General features: G+C 39.2%; 3 protein-coding genes across 3 annotated transcripts in view; 1 reads left to right on the forward strand and 2 right to left on the reverse strand.

Moving 5' to 3' along the window:
- LOC140950730 (uncharacterized) overlaps positions 1-6,976 on the reverse strand; it is a 16,122-nt gene extending 9,146 nt beyond the window's left edge. The window contains exons 1-5 of the mRNA XM_073399969.1: positions 6,736-6,976; positions 5,662-5,817; positions 3,259-5,458; positions 722-2,248; positions 1-39 (exon numbers count right to left, since the gene is read on the reverse strand). The exon at positions 1-39 is cut by the window's left edge and continues 109 nt beyond it. Coding sequence (XP_073256070.1) covers positions 1-39; positions 722-2,248; positions 3,259-5,458; positions 5,662-5,817; positions 6,736-6,939 — 4,126 coding nt within the window. The 5' untranslated portion in view covers positions 6,940-6,976. The remainder of the gene's footprint in view (positions 40-721; positions 2,249-3,258; positions 5,459-5,661; positions 5,818-6,735) is intronic.
- The window catches only part of LOC140950980 (putative amidohydrolase YtcJ), a 179,470-nt gene that overhangs the window by 127,351 nt on the left and 27,119 nt on the right, over positions 1-25,000 (forward strand). The window lies entirely within an intron of this gene.
- The window catches only part of LOC140950732 (uncharacterized), an 18,705-nt gene continuing 15,342 nt past the window's right edge, over positions 21,638-25,000 (reverse strand). The window contains exons 4-5 of the mRNA XM_073399971.1: positions 24,272-24,543; positions 21,638-21,797 (exon numbers count right to left, since the gene is read on the reverse strand). Of these exons, the coding sequence (XP_073256072.1) occupies positions 21,638-21,797; positions 24,272-24,543 (432 nt within the window). The remainder of the gene's footprint in view (positions 21,798-24,271; positions 24,544-25,000) is intronic.

Genomic DNA, 25,000 nt, shown 5'->3' on the forward strand with positions numbered 1-25,000 from the left:
ACTGGCCGCTTAAGTCATCTTCCAAAATGAGTGGCTCACCTTAAACAAATAAATAAACTAAATGAGGTTGAAAATCTAGTTGTTCAAAAGTGTCTGTTGTTACAAGAAAAATACATATAATATACGTCATTTTAAAAAAAAGAAAACAGATAAATGGAGAAATTACAAGAGACAAGATCTCTAATCATAGATTTTCTTTCCCCGTGCAATCTTGCTCTAGTAAGCAAAATGTACCACATTGTTGCAAATTAAAGGGCGTATGTTTTGCTAGCCAAAGCAAACCACCTGATTGCAAGGCTAGAGAAAAATAAACCAACAAATGCCGTCATAATCCTTTCCATAGAAGGAAAGAAGCTTTTAAGATAAAGGGTATTAACGAAACATAACAAAAGAAAGAATTTCAAATGACAGATAACAGAGAAATAGTTTGAAAATTCCAATTAACAGGAAGCGAATCAGCTGGCTATTTAAAACCGAAAAACAACTCCAGTTATTAAGTTATTGGCTAGAGCAGGGCTTGAAACTAGTCCCCAGCCACAACTGGCAGATCAAGCAAAGACAACGCGACGTCCAACAACGAGTAATTCATTTGCTGTTCTGCCGTTGGTCAATAAGGTTTTTAAATCAGCGCGCGCCATCGACTATCGTGGTGTTGTCTTTGCTTAGTCTGCCTATGGTTCCTATATAGCGCCCATTAATACAAACCAATAAATTAAGTTACCGGTAAGCTTTCCATTGGCCACATCAAGTTGGAACTGAACAAGATCAGTCAATAAGTTGACCCGCCTTCCTGACCTACTAAGGAAAGTACTTGCAGCAGTCATTCGGTTCTGAAACGAAGAAACGGTTCGTCCAACTGAAAACAAAAAGTTTCTCCACACTGGAGCCCAAAGCCCTCCGCGCAAAAAGTCGGGTTTAAGTTGGCCACTGCTGTTCATGTAAATATGAGGTTGTTTGTCTCCAACAACAATCCCAAGAGCAAACTCTTCTATATCTACCCCCCTCACATTGCTTTGCACTATATCGAATGTGATTTCTCCGTAAGCCTTTGGAGGTAGGATGCCACCTGGACCTCGAAATGCTTGCGCAAGGAAAACGACGGTAGTTGAGGCTTGAGGCGAAGGTTTGTCTCTCTGAACCGGACGAAGCTGAACTTGTTTACCGGTCACACTGAGAGCCAACAGAGGAGCGGTAATGTCGGTATCCCCAACATTTTCGTACAATACCGTTACCACTACGGTATCGGGATCCTCTTCCGGACTTAGCATTCGTAACACCTCGGGGAAATCCACATGCGTCTCTAACCGCCCAGGTTCACCTCCTGTTATGGCCAAAGAACGCGGCAAAATGGCTTCTTCCTTAGTCTCTACGTTTACTAATTTGACGTGGAAGGTTGCACCCTTAATAAAACTTGTCGTGACAAACGTGGCGTACAGTTCTGTTGAGCTCATACGATAGACTTCGGTAGCTTTTATGGAAACGTTTTGCATTGCAGAAGCGTCGATAAGGAAGGCGTCAACATCTTGTCCAAAAAGAGTTCCTTCAAAACGCAAAGTGGTATTGCCTAGGGGAGCCACACCATTAGGAGAAACACGAATGATTTCAAACTTAGCAATCCGTGCACAGAGTCGCGAAGTAGATGAATTGGTAGACATGTCAGATCGTCTTATCAAGACATAGTACCTACCAACAATCGTCTTAGGTATAATAACTTCTTGGTCTGCAGACAATACAAATCGTGGGCCGCCGTCATATTGATAAGCAGTGGCTGGTTTAGCGTGCCTGACAAACATCTCATGGATTGCATCATCACTGCTGCTATTCACTGTTACGATAAGCGTCCTTTCATCGGGGACACTTTCTACAATGTAAGACTTTTCCTCACGTGACTTCAAGGTGACATCAACACAGCCATCTAGTGGAAGACTTAGAAACGTTACATTTATATTTTTCGGTCCAACAGCGATGTTGTTTCGTTGGTTGAGGTCGAGAATGTTACTACGGGTTTTTACGAGCCCATGGTAACCACCGATTCCTGTTAGTGACAACTTTTCTGTCATCGAATAGGACTTGTCTGGGTTTGCACCTTCTTGATAAGGTTCCAGTGTAACGTATGAACACATTGGATTTCCTATCCTGACATCTTCTATTTGCCAAATATCGTCTTGAGATAAATAAACGGTATCACATTTATAACCCTCTGCTCGTTGGCTACCATTATTTCTGATTTTCCAGTTGACAGTGACATCTAAAACAAGAAAATAGAGAATACTTCATGGAAAGTGCTGGCGTACGGTATTTACGCACGAGTTGTTGACGTATCAGAAGTCGAACGAGTAAGATTTCTGATACAAAAACAACGAGTGCGTAAATAACGTACAAAGCACTTTCCATGTGATATTGTGTTTATTATATACATACTGAGACATTCATCATTTTGGCGGCCTTTTTATTTTAAATCTTTCAAAAATGCTAAAATTTGCCACTACACACTTACCGCAAAATGACAACGAAAACGAAGTATTAGCTTTTTAGTAAAAAACGTTTGTTAAAAACATAAATGACGGTAAGGATATGAGGTAATCCAAGAACTATAAGTAATCTTAACTGTTTGTTCTCAATGCACAATTGAAAATGAGTGAATTTAAGTAAAATGTCCGGTTTCAATATAGGCTTAAGCTTAAATGAAAGGCAAAGTAGCTCCGACAAAAAGCACAACAAAAGCTTACGTCTCGTTCTGTTTTTCCCTTTCCGCTGTTGTTTCACCGGCTCTCTACCGTTTTCTTTATTGACAGTGAAACAAACGAAACTATTCCACTCCATTTCTGAAAAGTTTTTCACTTTTTTAGCGAGAAAAATTCTTTGAGTAAAACTTTTCTTGTTGAATGTGTGCGAAGATGCGCTGCAAGCTGCAATAAAAGGCGGGAATTTTGGCGCGAAACTCACACACCTCTGTGGCTTCTGATTGGACGTATCATTTTTCTCTCACGTGAAAAAACATCGTTCGCGATTCTGATTGGACGTATCATTTTTTTCACATGTGAAAACCATCGTTCGCTCCTCTGATTGGCTATAACTAATTTGCGTACGAAAATTTACGACATAGCTTTTTAGTGAGTTTTTCTCAGTATGTATATAATAAAGGAAAGTAATTAGTGGTATCGTTATCATTATCATCCTCATCCTCATCATTATAATTATTGCCATTGTTATTATTGACAATGGACAATCAATCTGCTGTAGACTTTAAGTTCTTACCTTCTCCGTAACGAAACTGCCCACCAGTCGAGGAAACTACCACGACTGCTAGGTCACTGCTGAGGATCTTGTTAATTGTAATCAACAAGGAAGCTTCGTTGTTCTGTTCATTAGATTCCCATATGATGTTCTTACTATCCACTGAGAGAAGCAGGTAATAATCCGTATCTAAGGTGTCAAAAGGAATGAAGACGACAACGGTCAAGGACACTGTGCCATTCACTGCCAGATGAACTGCCCTTATTGTGGCAAGTCTGACATCAAATGGATCAACTAGCAAGTCTTGGCTCAGATATAGAGCATTATACCATGCGCCCTGCACATCATATTCACCTCCGTTTGTGACGTTAAAAGTGACATTCAATGGCTGACCACCGCGAGTATGTACGTTCTGGTCTCCCAACGAACCCAGTAAGTCTGGTAGAAGTCCTTCGTTTATGACTATTATGGGTGGAGCTGGAGGTGTTACTGTTGGGCGGGTCACATTTTCGGGCTGAGTTGGTTCAACGATATCTGGAATTTTTGGATTGAATATATCAGCAAAACCATAGATGAATGCTGAGGAGTTTAGTCCATGAGGAACAGTGATGCTGGATGTGACCTCGTAGAAGGCCTGAGCCGACAAGGCCCCAATATGGGAAAAAACTTTAAGCTTCACACCCGTTTCAATTACTTCTGTTCTATTTGCATCGTTCCTGGTATAAGCATACAGTGCATCTGTCCAGGAGGTCTTGCTGGTCGTAACAAACCCAACGTTGGTTACACGAAATGTGATGGAAAAGGGAATACCCGAAGTAATCTTAGGCGGCATTGATACGATACTTAAGATTAACCTTGCTACAGGGGGGATTGCAACGGTCAAAATTTCTGCTGCCACACCAATGTTATTAGAAACTCCTGAAACTTCCGTCACGCTTTTTTCTACATTTGTTATCACGTTAACATAAAATCTTCCCCTAACGGTGTTCTCAATTTGTACGGAAACGGAGAGCTCATAATCTTGATTCTCATCAAGCTTAGCACTGACAGTTTTGGAAGCCAACACGCGAGCATCAGCGTCATCGATCTTGCCTCTTGATGGGGAAAGAACAACTTTGTCTGCCCATGAATAGCTCTCACGCATCCAGCTACCTATGTTTGAAACTTTCCAGGAAACCGTTAGCAAACGACGTTCTGCTACGAAAACAAAGGAAACTATGACGACTTTCAAATCTGGCAAAGGTGCTGGGAGAATCCTTATGGGCACCCAGTCTGAGTTTTTCGTGCGATCGTCTATCTCTGTTAGATATGCGCCGTCATTTACCTGCAAAATGAGATAGTATTTTCCAGCTACGTTTGACGGTAGCCTCGTGGATGAAACTTGGCTGTACCTTAGTCCAGGGGACAGTTTTGGACTGAGGTAAACAACGGACAATTTCGATGAATTTCCTTCCACTCTCGGAGAAGTCGAAAGGTAAACCGTGTCATGCCAGGAATTTGACAGGGTACTTCCGGTCCCGTTGTTTTCGACCGTCCACCATAAGGATATGTCGGAATCGCTAAGTAAGGTATTCTTTCCCACCAACGAGAAATTTGTCACAACTAAATCAGGCACAACCTGAGGAAATGTGACATTTGCGGAAGACTTAATGTTGTTTGATACGTTTTGCTCGGCGACGGTCTGATAGACGTCGGTTACGACATGAATGTACCTCTGGCCAAAATTATCTCTGTTAATCCTTATCGGTCCTGTGTCCAAACTGTATTCATTCGCAGAATCCAAGTTGATCCTACGAGGAAAGTCGCCTAGCCATACCGCATTTGGTCGAGAGAAATCAGCTTGTGGCGAGATGTAGACTGCATCGACCCACGGTGCCTCGGTGGTCTTTCCCGGGCCAACGTTTTTCACTAAGAACAATACTCTCACATAAGCCTGTATGATATCCGCAGTCGCAGAAGCGTTAACATACGTTACAGTAAGATCAGGCAACTTCTGCACGATGTTCACTTGAACAGTTTTTGCATTGTTGTTATCAAAGATGTATTCAAAAACATTATTGAAATAATCTGTCACTACAGTGATGTTGTATTGTCCAGTCGGCCAGCTGGGAGGAATCATGTGATACAATGTCCTTGAGTACATTGACAGCGGAGGGAAAACACCCGAAAAATAGGTCGTTCCCAGGGCTTCGTGGTAATTTGATGTAACGCTAGTTATGGTCTGAAAATAAAGCAAAAAATATATATTCCAATAGTCAAGTTACCAGTTAGGAAATAAATGTTTGAAAATATCGTCAACGACGCGGCAGGATTACCTCAGTCGGCAGGACGCTTGACTGTAGAGCGGGAGGTCGCGGGTTCGATTCCTGCCATAAAAAGCGAAAATACTTCCTTTTTTTTCAAAGTTATCCCCACTATACTCACCACACGATCTCTCCACCAATGGTAAAAAGGTTCCCCGAGTCCTTCGTTAGACACATTAAACTGCAATTTCATCGTATCCCCCGTGTAGTATTGGTTCGCTGTTGCAATAGAGTGAACCACTAGGTCTGGCGGAGGACTTAAGTCAATTTTCAAGTACTATGATAAAATAGAAAAAAAAAACGATCATCGAGGGTCAAACATTGTCATTTAACAATTGCCAGGGGCGCCCCCGATGTTTGTTCAGCGACTGACGTTTAAATCCCCTGGGAACCTGCCTGTGAAAAGGGAAGGGATTCCAGCTGGAAAATACGTTTGTTTCGGGCAGGGGTATTAGTCACTAAGCAACATGTCATGCAGCTTGTCACGCAACGCAGCAGGAGTACTTGCACTGAAGGGGGGGGGGGGGGGGAGGATGTTAAATGAGACAACGCCCTATGGGTAAAAAGAAGCGACTTAAACATTTTGGTAGGCGTATCCACGTGTCAGGAGCCCATAACCAGAAGCGTCTAACTTCCATACTGCGCCTATGCAACGGCGTTTTTACAAGTAGGTTTATTTTTAGATAAGCCTTTCCCGCCAATTGCTTTCGAAAAGCCAATCACAAGCAAGTGCGTCATCAGTAATAAACTTTTAATACGTAACCAGGACAACTCCTTCACTTTGAAAAAAAAAGCATGGCGGACGCACGTGAGGAATTGATCTTCAGAGGATTCTTCTGGCAGTACTTAAAGCGACAATTTCAGTATTTACACGGAAACTAGCAGTTCAGAGGAAGATCTGCAAAACGTAGAAGAGCCCGGGACGTCTTCTTCATCGGCGACAACGCATAATTCCCGCAAAGGGAAATCGAAATCATCTTCGAAACAGCCGACTGTGAAAAGGTCCAAGCGACAACAGTCATTTTCCACGGGAAAAGCTTATCTAAAAATAAACTCACTTGTAAAAACGCCGTTGCACGAATTTATGGCAGTTGCACGCTCCGGGTTATGGGCTCCTGACGTGTGTGATATGCGCCTTCCTAGCAAAATGACGCTGTCAGTACAATCATAACAAGTTGAGACTAAATGTTTGTACCTGTGACTTCAGATTATCATCCTCGTCGTTATGCTCGTATACGTAGTTATAAACGTCAGTTATCACAAGAATGGAAAAATTGCCAAAAATTGCGTGCGGAAGCGTGACGGCTCTCTTTGTTGTATAGCTCGCATCGACTGGCAACACTCCACGGTGGTAGAAGGTGCCCAACAGCCAGTCAGACCAATCTAAAATAGTTAACATACCTTGTAAGATCAATTAGTCTTCAAACAACTGTAACCATTTAAGGAAGGGAAATTGGAAGCACTATTGATACATAATGAGACAATAATACTGTAGGCTTAAATTGATCGTCCACGAACATAAAAAATGAAATATAAAGACGCAGTTTACTCACTAGTGACATCAGCCATTCACACAGTCACCCACCCCATAACCGTTTTCCGCCCCTATTTTAATACTGCTCCCGTGTCATCAGACTGATGAGAATCCCCTTGCGTTAACAGCAGTTATTTTCATTATAGCACAATCTTGTGTTATAGTATTTGTAAATACAACCTCGGTTGTTATCCTTGGACAGGTACACTCTGTCGTACCATGCATCGTAGGCAGTTCAACCATCCCATAGTTCTTCACAGACCAAGTCAAAACAATTGCTTTGCCTTCAGGAAAGTGGAAAAGAATTATAAAGAAACAAATTAGACCAGTTTCATGGGCTGAGTTTATTAAGTGCGGAAAAAATGCTGACGAAAATGGTAGAGATAGCAAACGTGGTATGCCATTTTAAATTCTGGACGCATTCATGTTCCCTAAGCGAAGGGTGACGAAAGACTTTCTCGGAGCTCTGCACTTACGCGAAATACATGAACTATCAGGTACTTAATTGATAGTTGTGAGCAGTACGGGAAAGAGGATGATTTTTGATGCCTAGTGTTGTATAGGGTTGTGAGCTGAAACTGAGCAAGGTAAGGTGCAGGCAAAGGATTCCAAGGTCTCACACAATCGCCCAGAACTTCATAGAGTACCTCCTGGTACCAATAACAATCCTACCTGAGAAGGATGGACTGGGAACAACGATCTTCTCCACTTTTAGGTTGGGAGGTGGAGTGAGCAGCACTTGAACAGGATTATTCCCCAACAGCACATCATTAGAACGATCCATGTCAAATATCTAAAAATAAGTAATAATAATAATAATAATAATAACAACAATAATAATAATAATAATAATAATAATAATAATAATAGTAATAATAATAATAACAAAATAAAAACTCTCTTAACGCTTCCTCAAAGCAAAAGTTTAGTTCGTTTAGTTTATTAAATTTTGCTTAGAGCGATTTTCGTACGACCTTGAAATGAAAACGCGCGAACAAAACAGAAACAACAAACGAACGGAAATGGAGTGATTTGATTGGTTTATCGAACAGATACAGATTATAAACGCGCGTGGATTTTGGTTGGTTAAGCGAACCCTCGGGTGAAGAAACTTTACGCCCGAGAACTTTCTAGAAATTCATCGATACTTCGCTTTAACGTAATCCTGCAACTCGATTGGCTAATCGAACAATGCCTTCCCCATATTAGGATTTTCTTTGGCGGGAAAACGAAGAGTCCATGTTTTGATCTTTTTCTCTATTGGCTAATAAAACAAATAAAGAACACTTACCGAAACCATTTTTCAAGGTCATACGAAAATCACTCCATCATTCGCTATAAAAGGTAATACAGTGGTAGCTCTCGTACGCGGAGACCCTCGGAACGAGAAAAAGGTGTCCGTAACTTGAGCTACCCGCTTACGGTAATGTAAAAATCATAGTTTCTCTTGATAGTTTGTATAGGAGTTGAGAAAAACGGGGTTTTGTGAAGGCGGCTGTAAGTAGAGCTGTCCGCTTACGGGAATTCAAAAATACAAAGTTTTTATGGGAGTTGAGAAAAACGGGGTTTTGTGAAGGCGGCTGTAAGGAGAGCTGTCCGCTTAACGTAAGTAGAACTGTCCGTTAGGAGAACTTCCACTGTATTAGCAATTATAGTTGGTTCGTGGTATACATTTTTCACGTGCTAAGCCCCTCACTTACAGACAACAAAGATTTCTACAACGAGTAGATTTTCACTGAGTACATAACTACCTACCCTGTCATACCAGTCCGTAGCAACAAAGATATAAAACACGCCGAACTCATCCACCCTCAAACGAACTGTCCCCTTGGAAGTATAGCCATCGTTTTGGAAAAGAATCTCTCTGTGACGTACGGAGGTTGCAAACCTATAAATAAAAAAGGAATATTGAACAGCATCAAACCTCTTCTTACAATAAGTATAACTTCCCAACCCACCTGTTTAAAACCACCAAAGATTAAATTAATCGAAATTTGATTCAAGTGAATTCTTCTGATTATAAGAGTATAAAAAATAAGTAGGAACTGTAAAAAAACAAACAAACAAACAAACAAACAAACAAACAAAACAAAAAAAAAGACAAAAAAAAAACATAAATTAAAAGTCATAGTATCCGAGTGTATCAAAAAGGGGCCGTTAGTCCCCCTTTTTCTACGGGGGTCTGCGGGCGTACTTCCCCAGAATATTTTGAAATTTCAAAGCCCTAAAATGCGATTTCCATCGTTCTGATACTAAATTGAGGACAAAAGAGTGTGTTTTTTATTCAAAATATGTAGCTTTCATTCCAGTTTTGATACATCAGCTACTCAATCAATTCCTACAACCAATGAACGAATGATGAAAACTAAATTACGTACTTTAAACGTAAAAAAAAAATTCTGCGTAAACCTATAAACTTCTGAAAAATTGACTGAAATATAGCGTTCACACGACTAAAGCATAACGTAAAACCAGTCCATTCAGATTTTATGAACCCTTTTTTTGTTTATGACATTATTCAAACTGGTTGCTTCTCAGTTCTTTCTAGAAAAAAGTAGCTGACTTCTCTGAGCAAAGTAGCCGACGTGTTTCATCGGCCGTCGGTGCTTATTGAAAACCCTGAACTGTAAACAAAGCGCTTCTATCTGTCAAAGCCTCTTTCTATCTGTAGACGAAAATCAGACGATGAAACCATTCAAACTAAACATTTCTCAACTGAAAACCGTTTCGGAATGATTGTAAGGAACTACTTCACCGCACAGCTTACTTGATTGGCTACTGGACTATAAAACGTACCCCCAATCAATACTCAGTGTCTGAAAACAACTGAAAAGGAGGTTGGTAACTCTGGCCTCAAGCCTTCTTGATCACGGACACCACAGACGAAACTAAACTCTAGTTAAGTCCGTCTGCAAAACAGCGCCAAAATTCTCGTTCTAGGCCCCCATCTGGGCACCAGGATTTGAGTACGCGCCATGTTTGGCCCGTTAAAAAAGCCATTGTTGGTTTGCCAATCAGGTTGAAAGGAAACTCGAAACGCATTTCCGGCAATTCGGTAAGTCTGTTAGGGGTTCAAAAAAAGGTTTTTGGTGCTTCGCAGACGTTACAAACCAGGGTCAAATTACGTCGGAGACTCCAACCCTTCCCCCCCCCCCCCCCCCCCCTCAACCCCAAAACAGAACTTTGAATGACGTGCCTGAGGATAACTTAGGACGTAACTATCTCAAGTAGCCAGCATCTATGCATTGCCTTATTGCCAGCAACAACGGCAACGAACATGTTGGAATGCAAAAAAGGTGCCAACTTTTCTATTGTCTGTACTTACTTCTGATTGGCTTAAACAGCAAAAGTTAACAAAACTTCATAAAACACTACATATATTCATCCTTACTTTTCAACCATCTTCCATATAACAAAATCTGGTCTCAGTTTCAATAGCAAAGAAATCCCATGTGGGGAACATGTAAAATTGTAAACTTTACTTGGCTATCGTTTTCAACTCTTGTGATTGGTCAAAATCTTTTAACACAAAAAAACTTTTTTACTTTACTTTCTAACTTTATTTGATTTACCACAAAATACAAATAACGATAAAACAAGGCAGTTACACAAAAGCAAATGAAAGTGGCGAGGAAGCCCTAAAAGAAACCATCGGGCTTATAGACACTGGGCTCCCTCAGAGTAAAAATAAAGTTAACAGTAACAGTAGGGCCAGGATCGAAAGTAAAATACAATGAAGGTATGTATAAATTAACTAATTACATAGACTGAGTTGACAAAATATAAAGTATGGTACATGTAACAATAAGTATAAAAATAATATCAGACATGTGAAGAAAGATAACTATTTACTACAAGATTCATAACTAATAATTCTTATATGATTTTTTTCTCAATTTTGTTTTGAATAAGTGGAGAGAATTAGATTCCTTAATATCATTTTCTACAGAGTTATAATAAGTAGGTCCTTGGAAACTGACAGCAAATTTACGAAGGTTTGTTCTACAAAAAGGAAGGTGAAAATCGTTTGCGTATCTAGTGGCATAGCTTTGGACTTGTTTGTTTAAAGAAAAATAATTGTTGAACTTTGAAGGCAAGAGAGAATGGTTAAGAGAAAACGTAAGTTTACCCAATTCTAGTTGTCTAATATCAGAAAGTTTTAGTAGCTCTAATTCTTTGAAAATAGGGTCTGAATGAGAATCAAAAGTTGATTTAGAAATAGTTCTGATAACTCGTTTTTGCAAAGAGACAAGACGGCGAAGATTGGTTTTGTACGTAGATCCCCAGACAATAATACAATAATGAAGATAAGGATAAACTAAACTATAATAAAGAGTTTTTAGACAGGGTTTAGGTAGAAAAAATCTTGCTCTATTAATGACTCCTATTGATTTCGAGATTTTACGAGCTACTTGAGAAATGTGCGGTTTCCAAGACAGATGTTCATCAAGGACTACACCGAGGAAGACCGTTTCCTTAACCTGTTCGATTCTCTCTTCATTTATGCATATTTGCATTGGAAAATGATACATTTTCTGTCTAGGCTTAAAGAACATAAAGTTTGTTTTCTCCAGGTTTAAGGAGAGTTTGTTTGCCTTAAACCAAGTGGATAATTTATTAAGTTCGGAATTGAGTGAGGCTGCCAGGTAGACAGGATCTTTATGGGACATAAATAAATTAGTATCATCAGCGAATAAAATCAGCTCGACGAGCGTCGATACGTTATTTAAATCATTAATATAGAGCAAGAAAAACAAGGGGCCCAAAATGGATCCCTGGGGGACATCACAGCAGATAGTTTGTGGAGAGAAAACACCCTTTCAAAGTGGAGTGTAAAAACGGCCTTCATGTAGGTTTATGCATTCTCTGTGTAAAAATGAGAACATTCCTATGTGGGGAAAGCACCGTTGCCGCATAACAAAATAAATTGCTATCCACCTTACCGGGATCATTATTTAAACAACAAACAGAAAGAAAAGGTTCACGTCGTTCCCCCCACATAAAAGCTGCTTTCTTATCACTACTAATAATGTTGTTCATAACAGGGCTATCTTCGAAAACGCTGGAAAATCTCGCGATCACTATAATTAGCTAAGCTTATGGAGGATTAGAGGAGAACATAACCGAATGCTGGCCACCAAATTGTGTAAAACATAAAACATCGCCACTTTGGTGTGGGAATTAACCTTAAATAAAAGAAAATTATAAAGAAAAGGAGGGCACACATGGACAAAATGAAAATGGATTGAAAATAATTCCTGAAAACTGTTAAAATCCTGTCAATTTTGCAAAGGTCAAAAACACCAGTCATGTTTCTTTTCGTATACTCTTGAATCACCCCAAGCTTTTATTTTCTATTTTCAAATTTAACGTTGGGAAAGAAATTACTTCTGATGAACACTGGTGTTCCCGAAGAAAAACCTCTCGGAAGAGGGGCGGGAACCAACAACAAACTCACGTTTGTTGTCACTTTCTGGATACAAAAGTGGGTCATCCCTGCAGCAGGCGATTGCTTTCTCAACTCCTCCACCCTCACTCCCTTATTTTCATGCCATAAACGTCAAGTTTTGTCATCAGAAGTAATTTCTTCTCCAACTTTAAATTTGAAAAAATAAATAAATGAAACTGAACAAAATGGATTAAACTTTAGATGAACAGTCCCTTCACTGGATTGCAAAAAAAATTATCAAAAACTAAACAGGCTGCTTACCAACTTTCCAAGTGTAATTCGCAGAACTTCCATGGTTTCCTACATCGTCAGTTCCACGGACTTGAAACACATACACCAGTCCATTCTGAAGGCTGCTAGCCGTGTATCTATTTGAATTACACTGAGTAAAAGCCGGTCTGCTTCCCATCTGTGCCACACTACACTGAAAAGAACATGTGCCTCCACAGGAAAATCGAAAAGTGAATGAGTTTTGATTGCTTGGCGAAGTTGGTTTGGAGGTGATGGTCACCAGAGGAGGTGTACGATCTGAACGAAAAAGGAAGGAAGGAAACAGAAAATCAAAGCCGACATGATCAAAAACCAGAACATCCCTTCAAGAAATGTTGAAATGCCACTTCAGTTTTTACTAGGCTAGGGTTTTTAAAATTTTCATATGGACTATATTTATCTAGTAGACGTTTCGCGGTTTCCATTAACTGCATCTGGTCATGTCGCTTGTCCTAATTTTACTGCACTACCCTTTAACTACACAATTCAAGTATGAATAAATACAATATTAACGTCCCATAGAAGTAAGCTGTTAGGCTAGTTTCCCGGTATGATCACGTTGTCCTTGTACATTAAGTCTACTCGATAAGTTCTAGACAATCTGATATTACTGTTTGGTGTACTTGGAAAAGAAACAAACGTCGACGTTTCCGTGATTGCTTAAGCTCCCTCATATTATTAGGAAGACTGTTTTGGCTGTGTTGAAACCTTTCCTTTAAAATACCTCAAGCCTATACATTATGGCCCATTTCGTAAAAGCGGAGTATCAGTCACCGAAGTTCAAAAGTCTGAATCTTGTAATTACATTACAGTATTACGCCTTACCTACAAACCAGGAGTGTCTGGACGGTGACGCTGTGTTTCCCGCCGAGTCAGTCAGTTGGACGTAAATGCTATGATAGCCTTCGCTAAGATTAATTCCACTCCACGACATATTGCACGGTTGGGCTGTGATCTGGGTTGGTGTTTGGACTGTACACTGAGCCGTCACATTCTCATTTGCTGATCACGTGATGATGACGTCACTACCAGAGCGAGAAGGAACGTTAACAAATGTTAACACAGGAGCAGTTACATCCTCTGTGAAAGAAAAGTGAAATGTGGTTCAGCCATTTAACTATTCTCAAGTGAGTAAATAATGAATAATGCTAATGATTACTGAAGACAGCAGTCAAATAATGCTTAGTTGATGATAATGATGACGGGGAGGAGCAGGAGGAGAAAAAAAAGGGAGGTGAAGAAGAACAATGATAATGACGACGATGTTTTCCGATGAGGACAACAATTTTGTTGACAGTGATGATGATGATGATAATCATGGTGGTGGTGGTGATCAGGATGGGGATGGGGATGGGGATGGTGAAGGTGATGGAGATGGAAATAGTATAGGTGATGAGGATGGGAATGGAGATGGGGATGGTGATGAGGATGGTGAAGGTCATAGAGATAAAGATGAAGATGGTGATGAGGATGGGGACGGTGATGGGGATGGTGAAGGTGATTGCGATTGTGATGGGGATGGAGATGGAGATGGTGACGGTGGAGGAGATAAAGATCAAGAAGGTCAAGGTGATATAAATGGTGGCTGACATGAGGATGGCGATGACAATGATGATGGCAATGATGATGATGATGATGATAATGACGATGACGATGATGATGATGATGATGATGACGATGACGATGACGATGGCGATGACGATAATGATGATGATGAAGGAGATGGAGATGGGGATGATGATGGGAATGGGGATGGTAACGAGGATGGTGAAGGTAATGGAATGGTGATGCGGATGGTGATGGTGATGGTGAAGGTGAAAGTGTTGGGGATGGGGATGGAGATGGAGATGGAGATGGTGATTGAGATGGAGAAGGTGAAAGTCATGGTGATGGTGACTGGGATGACGATGCTGATAGTGATTGTGATAGGGGTGGGGATGAAGATAGGGATCGGGATGAAAATCATCATCATCATCATCATCATCGTGATAACAAAGATGACAATTATGATGACGATGCTGATAATGATGATGATGATGATGATGATGATGATGTCGATGATAAAGGTGATGAAGATAAACTATGAAGATGTCGATTGTGTAAATACCGTACTTATTTTAATGCTCCATGCAGAAGGATCCCTGACAGGCGGTGACTCGGCACCACAGTAGGTAACTCCTTTAGCTACACCTGCAATATATAATAATGGAAACTTTATTTGTGTTTTTGAATGTACAATTGTAAATCTCGCTACGTATAGGCAATTTACAAATGCTGCTTGAGATTGAATTATTAAAAAGAAAAAAAAAAAGAAAAAATAAATAAATAAAAACAAAACAAAAGCCAAAAAAAAAATTCAAAATTGCATTAAGACTGGGCTTTCCGAGTTCCTATTTCTACAACAAAAGATGTAGTATGTTGCTCTAATGGCTATATTTATCATTTTCTTGATTATATCAATTTGCTGCTTTTTGTCAATGCCAATGTCATTCATCATGTCTAAGAACGTGGAGTATTCATCGGAGAAAACGCCAAGGGAACTCATGGAGAGATTTACAAATCTCACACATCTGTAATTTCTATATTTTTCTTTCTTACGCACTGCATTGTTGTTAAGGTTAGACTCGAAAGCAACTGTTAATTCTGGAACATATAGGCACTTGGACTGGATTAGGAAAAGAATATCTGGACGATAATTTTCACCAGTTATTATTGAGGGATTCAGAAAACCATTAACATCTGCATAGAGTGAAGAGTGAACATTAATTACAGGTTGAAGTGACTTGGCAATGAAGTTAAGGATTGAGTCGTGTCTCCAGGTAAAGCGATCAAGGTACTGTTGACAAGCAGCGACAACATGAAGGAGTGATTCAGGATTAAGGCAAAAGGAGCAAGCAGGACTTTGTGATAATCCCCATCTTGCCATATTCTTACGTGTAGGGAGGGAGTTGTTGATGTAGCGGATGGTAAAATTGTAAATGTTCTTGGGTAGATGAGACTGGGCCTCTGACCAAATAGAATTTACAGATGACAATGAGTACTTGATAACATTTGAGAAGAAGAAACATTGAGATGTTAGATGGTGTTGCAGTTTATCCTCTTGATTAGAACGGAAATCTTTAAGAACCTCCTTAGTGGATTTGTACACATCATATGGAATATTAGTCTGACAGCTTGACGATTTCCAGAGATCTTTTAAGGAATCATTTGGTGACTCTTTTAATGAATTTCGGAGAACTGTTTGGCACTGAGTAAATTTAATAGAGGGACGACAAATATTTTAGACCAAATTTATTGCGTTCTAGGAAAACATTGCTCAGTGTTCCAGATATCGGAATATCAAGCCATTTTCGAATATGGCCATTCACTACAGAGTCGAGATGTTCCGTTATCCAGGTTTTGGATATATTAGCTATAGTGAAATGCCAGGACAATTTAGATAGGACATAGCGGCTGTACAGAAGAAGTTTGTGTTTAGGATGTAGTGGCTTTATATCAATGTCATTCATCAAGTCTTGCACAAGAGAGGACAATCCAGACATGTGTTGGTTGTTAGACATGTTGAAGTCAAAGAAGCGACCTAAGTAACGAAATGATTCACCCATTTCCACACAGGGAATTAGAACTCCATTGATCAACAGTTTGGGTAAATATTGGACAGATTTAGTGTACAGTTTCGTAAGTAAGTAAGTAAGTAAGTAAGTAATAACTTTATTTAACGAGGGTAAAGACATTGATTACTGGTCCCCCAGTAGTTTTCATAATGGCCCTCCTACAGTTAAAGTAATAAAATGTATCGATTAATTAATTAACTACCTATATAATCCACCAACTAAAATTACATAATGAACTGCTATTAATACAATATTGATTAATTGACTACTAATGAAACTAAAAGGTTTTACAAATCTTAAAATGATCAAGAAGAGAAATCATACTGCGGTAAAGTTTAAATAAGTAATTTTTAAAATTAGTATGGGAGAGTGTCTTAGGTTCGGGATCAAGGGCGTTCCACAAACGGCAAGCGCTTGAGTGAAACGTTCTAAGGCCAGAGTTCCTTTTACAAGCTGGTGTTGTAATATTGTTATTGGAAACGGATCTCGTGTTATAATTATGATTGTTACTTATATGTTCAATATATTTATTAAAATAAGCCGGGCAATGTCCTTGATTTATTTTATGAAGCATATAAAGCTTCCTAATACGTATAATATCATCTATAGGCAGCCAATCTAATTTGTTAAAAAGCTTGACTGAGTTTTCGTGAGTATCAGCATCTAAAATAAGCCTAGCACATCGTTTCTGTAGTCGTAAAACTCTTCCGAGATTACCAACGGTACAGTTACCCCAGACCGTACAACAATACTCTAGTATTGGCTTGATGAGGGCATTATCCCAAAAGTAGAACATTTATCAACTCTTATTATCATGTTCGACCAATTAGACCAGATTATAAAGCGGCTGATTAGATGTTGATTTTCTGATTCCTGACCGCTTCTGACAGCGGCATCGTCAGCGAACTGGAACCAGTGGATGGGATTTAAGGACTTGAGGGAAAAGCCAAATTGACGATATTTTTCAGATTTAATATGCTGTTGAAACGTGTTAAAACACAAGTTGAAGAGAAGTGGGCTTAGGCAATCACCTTGGAGTACACCACGACCAACAGATATAAACGGAGTGCGAAATTTATTTGTAAGAATAGAGGTTTTGAAGTCAGTGTAAAGACTTTTCACTAGTGATTTGATATGATCGGGAATGTGGTGGTAATCAAAAGCGGTTTGAATCGAGTTGTGATGAACTTCTGGGCCCTGGGAAAAAAAAAAAAAAAAAAAATATATATATATATATATATATATATATATATATATATATAAAACTAGCCTCAATTACAGCAACAAAAAAACTAAAAGTTAAAAATACAACAAGATCTAAAAAAATCATTAAAAATTCATTTAAAAAAGCTAAAATACAACAATTAAAATACATTTAAAAGCTTAACTAATAAAAAAACTTTACAAGTAACTAAAAAAACTTTTGTTCGCTATAATTCCAAAATACGAGTTTTAAAAATCATAACTGACTTAGAATCCTTCATTACACTCGCAATATTATTAAAAAGTTTAGATGCATTAAAACAAAAAGACTTCCTTGCCGTCTCAGTTCTGACTTTGGGAACAGCAAGTTCTGCCCACTTCCCCTCGTGTTGTGGATTGTTCTAAAAACCTTAAAATAATCTTTAAAAAACATTGGAGGGGATCCCTTCAAGCATTTAAAAGTCAAATTAATAGTATGTATGTCACGCCTCATAGACAAAGGAAGCCACTTTAAGTTCTTCTTGGGGTCTGAATCTTTTGTCTTCAAGACAATCTTTGCTGCCCTTCTCTGTGCTCGATCTAACTTATCACGTTCTATTTTCCCTGATAAACTTTATTAGCTGCATCGACAGTTAGACTGTTTCAAATTCTTCCGAGGACACCGATTCTTTTGGAAATCTTAACCAGTAGCTTATCCACGTGTTGGTTGGAAGTAAGATTCGCATCTTTTAGCACACCAAGGTATTTGTAATGTTGTGCTTGATTTATCGGAATCTTTATTCAAAACAGTACTTATTTTTCCGATATTGGAGTCAGCGTAGAAAAGGACAGCATCGTCCGCATAAAGTAGAATCTTTGACTGAAGTAAACAGTTAGGCAAGTCATTGATGTAAATCGAAAACAAAATCGGACCAAGTATGGACCCTTGTGGGACGCCAGATTTTATCTGCTGAGGTGCAGAATGTGAGCTGCCATAGACAGTTTCTTTAGGCAGGAAGTTTCTTTAGGAGAAGTTGGTGATTTACACTGTCGAAGGCTTTTCGAAAGTCGACAAACACCGCTGCTGTAACACAACCTTCGTCAATGCCTTTCCTAATACAATCAGTGAAATATGTAGCCGCGTGCTAGGTAGAATGATTTTTTCGAAAACCACACTGGAAGGGAGATAAAATAATAGATGCAAAATAGGGTATTCTCAATTTGAAGAGGCTGCTGGATTAGGTTCTTCTTGCTTTTGTAACGAGATCATTCACACAGGAAACTTGTCGTTCCTGTTAATTCACTCTATACTGCAAAGGCCTTGTATAGACTTAGTTTTAGTACAAGATTCGCGTTTTATACAACTAAAAATTGCACATCTATGAACTTTGACCATATCTGTTTCGGATCGGTTAACGAATCAACAAGTATAAACGTTATCCTTAACGGATATATCGTATTGTACGAAACCTCATCATGACCTGTTCCCAGTTTGCTTGACACCTCAGTTCGTTAGAACGCTGCAGACTTTTACCAGTGAGAGAGATTTGGCTTACGCTTTACCTGTAATATTACAGACCTGTTTCATGCAAGATTGCAAGTAAATTGTCCCGAGAACAATAACCACTCTGCGTAATGTGTATCGCACGGTAATAGATTATGAATATAACTGCAATTGTCTATATATATATTTTTTAATTTATGTCTAATGTCAAATATGCATGCACATTCTCGCGAGTAATGTTGGACTTAATGGTAAACACAAAAATTACCTGGGTCCAAAGTCACATAGTAGGTTTCCTTCTCAATAAAGGCTACAGAAGTTGTGAACTCTATAGTCCGTCCCAGACTTTCAACAGGATACAACACAGCGGCTGTGGTGGCGACGTCGACACTAAACACCACCGTGTCGTCTGAGTGGTGGATCCTGATATAACTACTGCGTGTAGGCCGCACAAACTGTAACAAAAATAGAAGATAGTCCTTGTCCCTTTTTCCCTTTTTTTTTTTGGAGCTTTCTCTGTGAGTTATCCAGGCCCCTTGGCGAAGTTTGTGAATAAACAAGAAATAATAAAAAGGTATTCGATTATTGCATTCTTTTCGACGTTATCTTGTAGAAAATGAATTGGTTTATTGAAATCTTCCAGACCTAACTGCCTTTCGTCAGTTATTGTCTTTGCCTTTTTTAAAGTAAGCGGGCACCAGTAGATGGATTCTTCAGAGTGCCATTAATAATGGTGGCCTTCTCAGAGACAGTTAAAGTACTCTAATTCAGGTTATATATTAACTTACACCCTTCTCTCTGTCTTTCAGAAGTACCCAGTAACCGACTAATGCTCAACACTTGAAAATAAACCACAAAAAATAGAATCAACTCTTATCCCTCTATTCTGATTCAAATCCTCGGTGTTCCTCTACACTTTGCAACTTGTTTACCTGTTTGTCGAACGTTATTTTCCACTTTCGAGTGTTTGGAAGAACTTCACCCATCGGCGAAAGAGACATGATTTGTGGTGGAGCAACTGCCAAAAAGAAACAAAAAATCGCTCAAAGACAAACGACACCTTATCTATAATGGATGGAATAAAGCGCCTTATACTTTTAGTGCATGCAGGACATGGGCTTGGATTTGGATTTCAGCTCGTTTTCTCGGGGTACTTCCATCATTCTACCCAGCTACTTTAAGCTCTTTTAATGTCGATCGTTTACAGTTAACATGCAGAGGTGACTGTCGAATTGAAAAGATTACTTTACTATTGGCATATGACAATATTTCTCGAATCAAAACAGTATCAGCGGCATCCGTGTCATGTTCTAAAGCTTTATATTTCCAAGGGCACCCTCCGAGAACACAATTTACTTATTAGAATTGTTTGGTAATAAATAATGTGTTATTAGACATGCTTTTGAATCGCGTGAATTTCAACTGGGCGGAACTGGTATTACCTCCTAGAAGCAGTGATACACATTGCTGGTCTGTTGTTATCCTGTAAACAATATTAACGACAAATATTTTAAAATGAGAGCGTTTGGTTAAGGCCTGATTTATTTATTTATTCATTCATTTATTTTTGAAATTTTTAAGTAACGTTCGAGAGAGATTGTCCCAAAATTCCTTAAACATGGCAACATCATATAACCTGTTGACTTTAAGCCCTTATTTATCCAACGAAAGGAACATATACATCACAAGACAGGACAGCGTTGTTTGCTTAAACACTAAGACGATTTTTGGAAATTTTTGTTTTCGATGCGTTTGCCAGTATAGATTTAACACTAAGCGTGGTACATGTACTTAAGTTGTCAATTTGTTTATTTATCTGGCCTGAAAACGTCTTTTCCATGAAATCTTTGCTCGAATGAAAGAATTAAAGCTCAAAAATTAGCAGTTGCTAAGCACATTTCTCTTGTGTTTAATTGCCGTCAATTTGCTGGCGATGAGACCAAACATTTCTTCCAGCTGCAAATCCAGTAAAAGGCAATACGTACTGGTTAACAGAAAAAAATGGCATTAATATACAACTATTCCCCGGAGGGGAGGTGATAGGGGAGGTGAAGCGTCGAGATAGATATTTTGCGTTGTTCACCGACCCTGAGAGAGATAGTTGTTTTAGTATTTACCAAATCAGTTGGATAAAAATGAAAAAAGTAACGTTTTGTACATTAAAAACGTCACTTAGTAGAAACTTTGTTTACAATTTACAAACATTTCGGGGATTTTGTCAAGTGCATTTTTACGTTTTGTTTTTTGCAAATTCAGCATGAAAATAATTTTCTACCTACCAGTAAACAATGACAAACCAAAGTTCGTCGCTTTCTTAGCATTTATTTGTACGAATGCTTCGTTTATCGCTCAAATTTCGTCTTTCGAAAATGTCTCGAAACGAGACGCCATACTGGCTCCGGTTGCAAAAAGTGAATAGCCAAGGATATTCCGACTTAAGGGAGCCAATCAAAACGCGCGAAATTTGCTAGTCACTGATTTGTTAAATACTTATCACTGTTAGATTTTATAACCTCCACAGCGTTTGAGATTTCAACGAATGCCTTACCCAGTATCCTCCAATCCAGTAAAACAAAATATCTTAGTTTCTATTATCGATGATGTTGGAGTCCACGTGACATTGACGTAATACTCCTGCGGTGCATAAAGAGCCACTGGAGATTTGATGAAACCTTGCGGACTGTTGGTCGTTACCTCCACGATTCTGCGCCACGAAGACATACATGTTAATATCAGATCAATTATACCGTTTTCCCTCAAATCATGGATGGTTATTCAAGGGACAACAATTAATTGAGCAAGGCGAAGATTTGAAATCTTACTTTCCAGAAGTCCTTCCTATAACACTCATTTTCAGCATATAATCTGAAAACAGTTTTTTTAAGTGTTCTAATTTCCAAAGAGCTCAAGTCATCAGTAAGTCTCTCTGGATAGAACTTCATATGAACAGCTGAAACAATAACTATGAAAGAATGACAGAGTGATGGCAATTATTAGAAGGAGATTATCATTTCATACATTTCAAGCAAGGAGAGTAAGGGAGATTATTCGGCTGTTATTCAAGGAAATACGTACAAGCTTCTTGTAAATGAAGTATATAAGTGCAGGTCCCACCAACAACTCAGTCATGAACACTAAACCTAAACCACGAGGTGGAGGCCCAGGTCAAACGAAGACCCTCACATGTGATGAACCTAATGCCAATGAGCAAAATCTATTCTTGTCGCTCAGTAGAATTAGGTTCGTCCCATGTGAAGTTCCACGTTTTACCCTGACCTAATTTTCCTATCATCTCAGGGGCTAGTTGCATAAAATGTAATGTCCGACAAATCAGTTAGCATCGGTCGCTAAACCCATCAAACTCTTCATCGTTAACAGTGACGTCACCATAACTTTACCACTACACATTAAGCCGGTATAGAAGAAAATGGATAATTGACTAATCAAGTAAAATAACTTCCGACTTCACGCTGAAGAATCACCTGTGCAAATTTAAATTTCCCTACCGGGTACAACTCCCGGGATCAAACAATCAATGAAACAGAGGAGGGAACGTGATTTTAGTACCTTCAAAAAATTCACTGGAAAGAAGTATGGCAATATAGCTCCCTATAGTAATGGTTCGAAATGACATCTACCTACGCTGGTAATAGATGGAAAGACTACTGCATATATTCCAGCCTAGAACAAGCGGATTTTCGAAGATTTTTTCCACCTCGATCCAGTAAACTCCCGTAATTTTGGACATCCTCGTGTCCGCCAGCTTTATAGTATCCGTAATGGCCAGAAAGTGTAATATTGGGGCGCAGAAAACAATTTCAAGGTCACTGGTTACTGCTATCGTCTGGAGTTAAAATTAAGAGTTTGAGTAGGCTAAACGAAAGCCCTTAGCGTTTTCGTCTGATGTAACGATTTATGCAACTGACCTTTGAGGAGCTAGACTCGGCGTCTTTGAATCCCCCGAGGGGGTCGTAGCAGAGTCAGGGGAGTCAGTGGCGTTTATGGAGCTGTTAATACTACAGCGGTAACACTGCTATCACCAATTGGGTTTAGCTGCAGGTGTTAGCTGATGCGTCAAACTTTACTGTTTTATGCGACTGTTCCCCGCTCGCAATTGGCGAAAAAAGATGTTAAATTTAGAAATGTTCAAACGAAAAAGCATTAACCTATAACAAGAGAGGATAAAGTGGACAGAGAAGGCATCCCCCATACACATCCTATTCCATAGGCAATTCGTCTCGAGTTTATTTTAGAATCGGGATAAAGTTACCTCGCGCGCTGCGTGGATGTTTCGTGGAAGTTTCGCATGATTAAGCGCCGTGCAAAACATGTCGGGCGAAAGGCAATGAAAGCGTAAAGAGATCGAGAACATTTTTGAATAATGAGTCAGCGCTCACCTGGGAAAAGGGAATCGCTTGACTCTTTGACAACCCGAAATTGTCGTAACCTCAGTGCTTTAATAAAATGAGAAATTTCGCCGGTCTATTGAAACCGGTCGTTTGTATAATAAAGCAAGTAGGACGCCAAGTGTTATTTTTGTTGAATAATAAAAGACTGATAAAAGAATAAATATCAAACCAGAAATTGCTCTCTTCAAACTGTAAATTATAAATGATCCCGAGAGAATATTCAGTGTGTTAAGGATTTCCCTGCTGTACTGTTAGCTCTATGCAAGAGAGGAAGGGCGATTCTTTTTTAATTTCTGTTTCGCTGAACAGCTTTAGCAGAAATCTCTCTTTAGTCGTTTTCGTCGACAAAACAAATAGCAATATCGCTCTCCGCGTCTTCCGCCATTTTTTTCTGCGTCAATTCGTGAAGGACGCGTGGCTCTGAGCGTGAGTCATTCACGCGGAACGCATTCGCGCTATGTGATTGGCTGTTGTCTAATCCCCCTTGGGATCTATGGTCTTAAAAATATCTCGAGACAAATTACCTGTGGACTAGGGTGTGTATGGGGGATGCCTTCTCTGTCCCATTTATCCTCTCTTGCCTATAACTAAAGCGAGAAAGCAGGTGATAAAAACATTGGAAGAAACAAATCTCACCGCGCTCAAAGTCAGTATAGTGTGAGTTCTTAATTCAGTAAAACGTCCACAAGGCAAGAGTAGACCGTATCACCACACACACAAACAACACAAAACAACAACAACAACAACAATAACCACATCTTTACATCACCTTTTAGTTGGTCCTCCAGCTCGTACGATGATTCGATCGAAATACGTTCCTCCAGGTGGAATACCAATGCAAGACCCCTTTGGACGCGTCTCCTCCGTGAAGTCAGGACGTTCGTCGCACGTTTCATTCGAATTGAAAACGTACACCAAGAACTGTAAGGGTATGCTACTCAAGGCCTCTGTGTCAGTTGGCTTGGCAAAATCTTCGATCATGGCTGCGACGCCATAATATCCAGTGTAGTAAACTGCGCTATAGGTGATCTTACACTCGCGCTGTGAAAACCATGATATTAATATCTTATGAAATGCAATCTATAGAACTAATAGTAACTAATAGTCCATCGACTTGAAATAAATATGTTTACACATAATTCAATTATTGCAGTTTATACTGACTTTTGACCCCTTGGACGTAAAAGGGTTTTTTTGTTTTGTTTTATTTTCCTAGACGACAAAACATCAGCATCTGCTGTTTTTGTTAGCTATTCGTTTATCCCTTACGCGCATTTTGAGACAAGTTTAGTGATGGTCACTTACTATGGTTACGAGATATGACGTCATAAGTAGCAGGTGGTCAAGTCATTTTTAAGGGGAAATTGCATGCTTTTTCAAAATTTTCAACAATAAAAGTAAAACCTGTGGATGAAATGATACAAAGTGCCTATTTATGTGTTATTTCACATGTCAAGCACAAAAAATTACCATTTATCGCGATTTTACCTGATTCCTA

This window comes from Porites lutea, chromosome 10 (assembly GCF_958299795.1).
Source record: "Porites lutea chromosome 10, jaPorLute2.1, whole genome shotgun sequence".
In the NCBI taxonomy this organism is placed as follows: Eukaryota; Metazoa; Cnidaria; class Anthozoa; order Scleractinia; family Poritidae; genus Porites; species Porites lutea.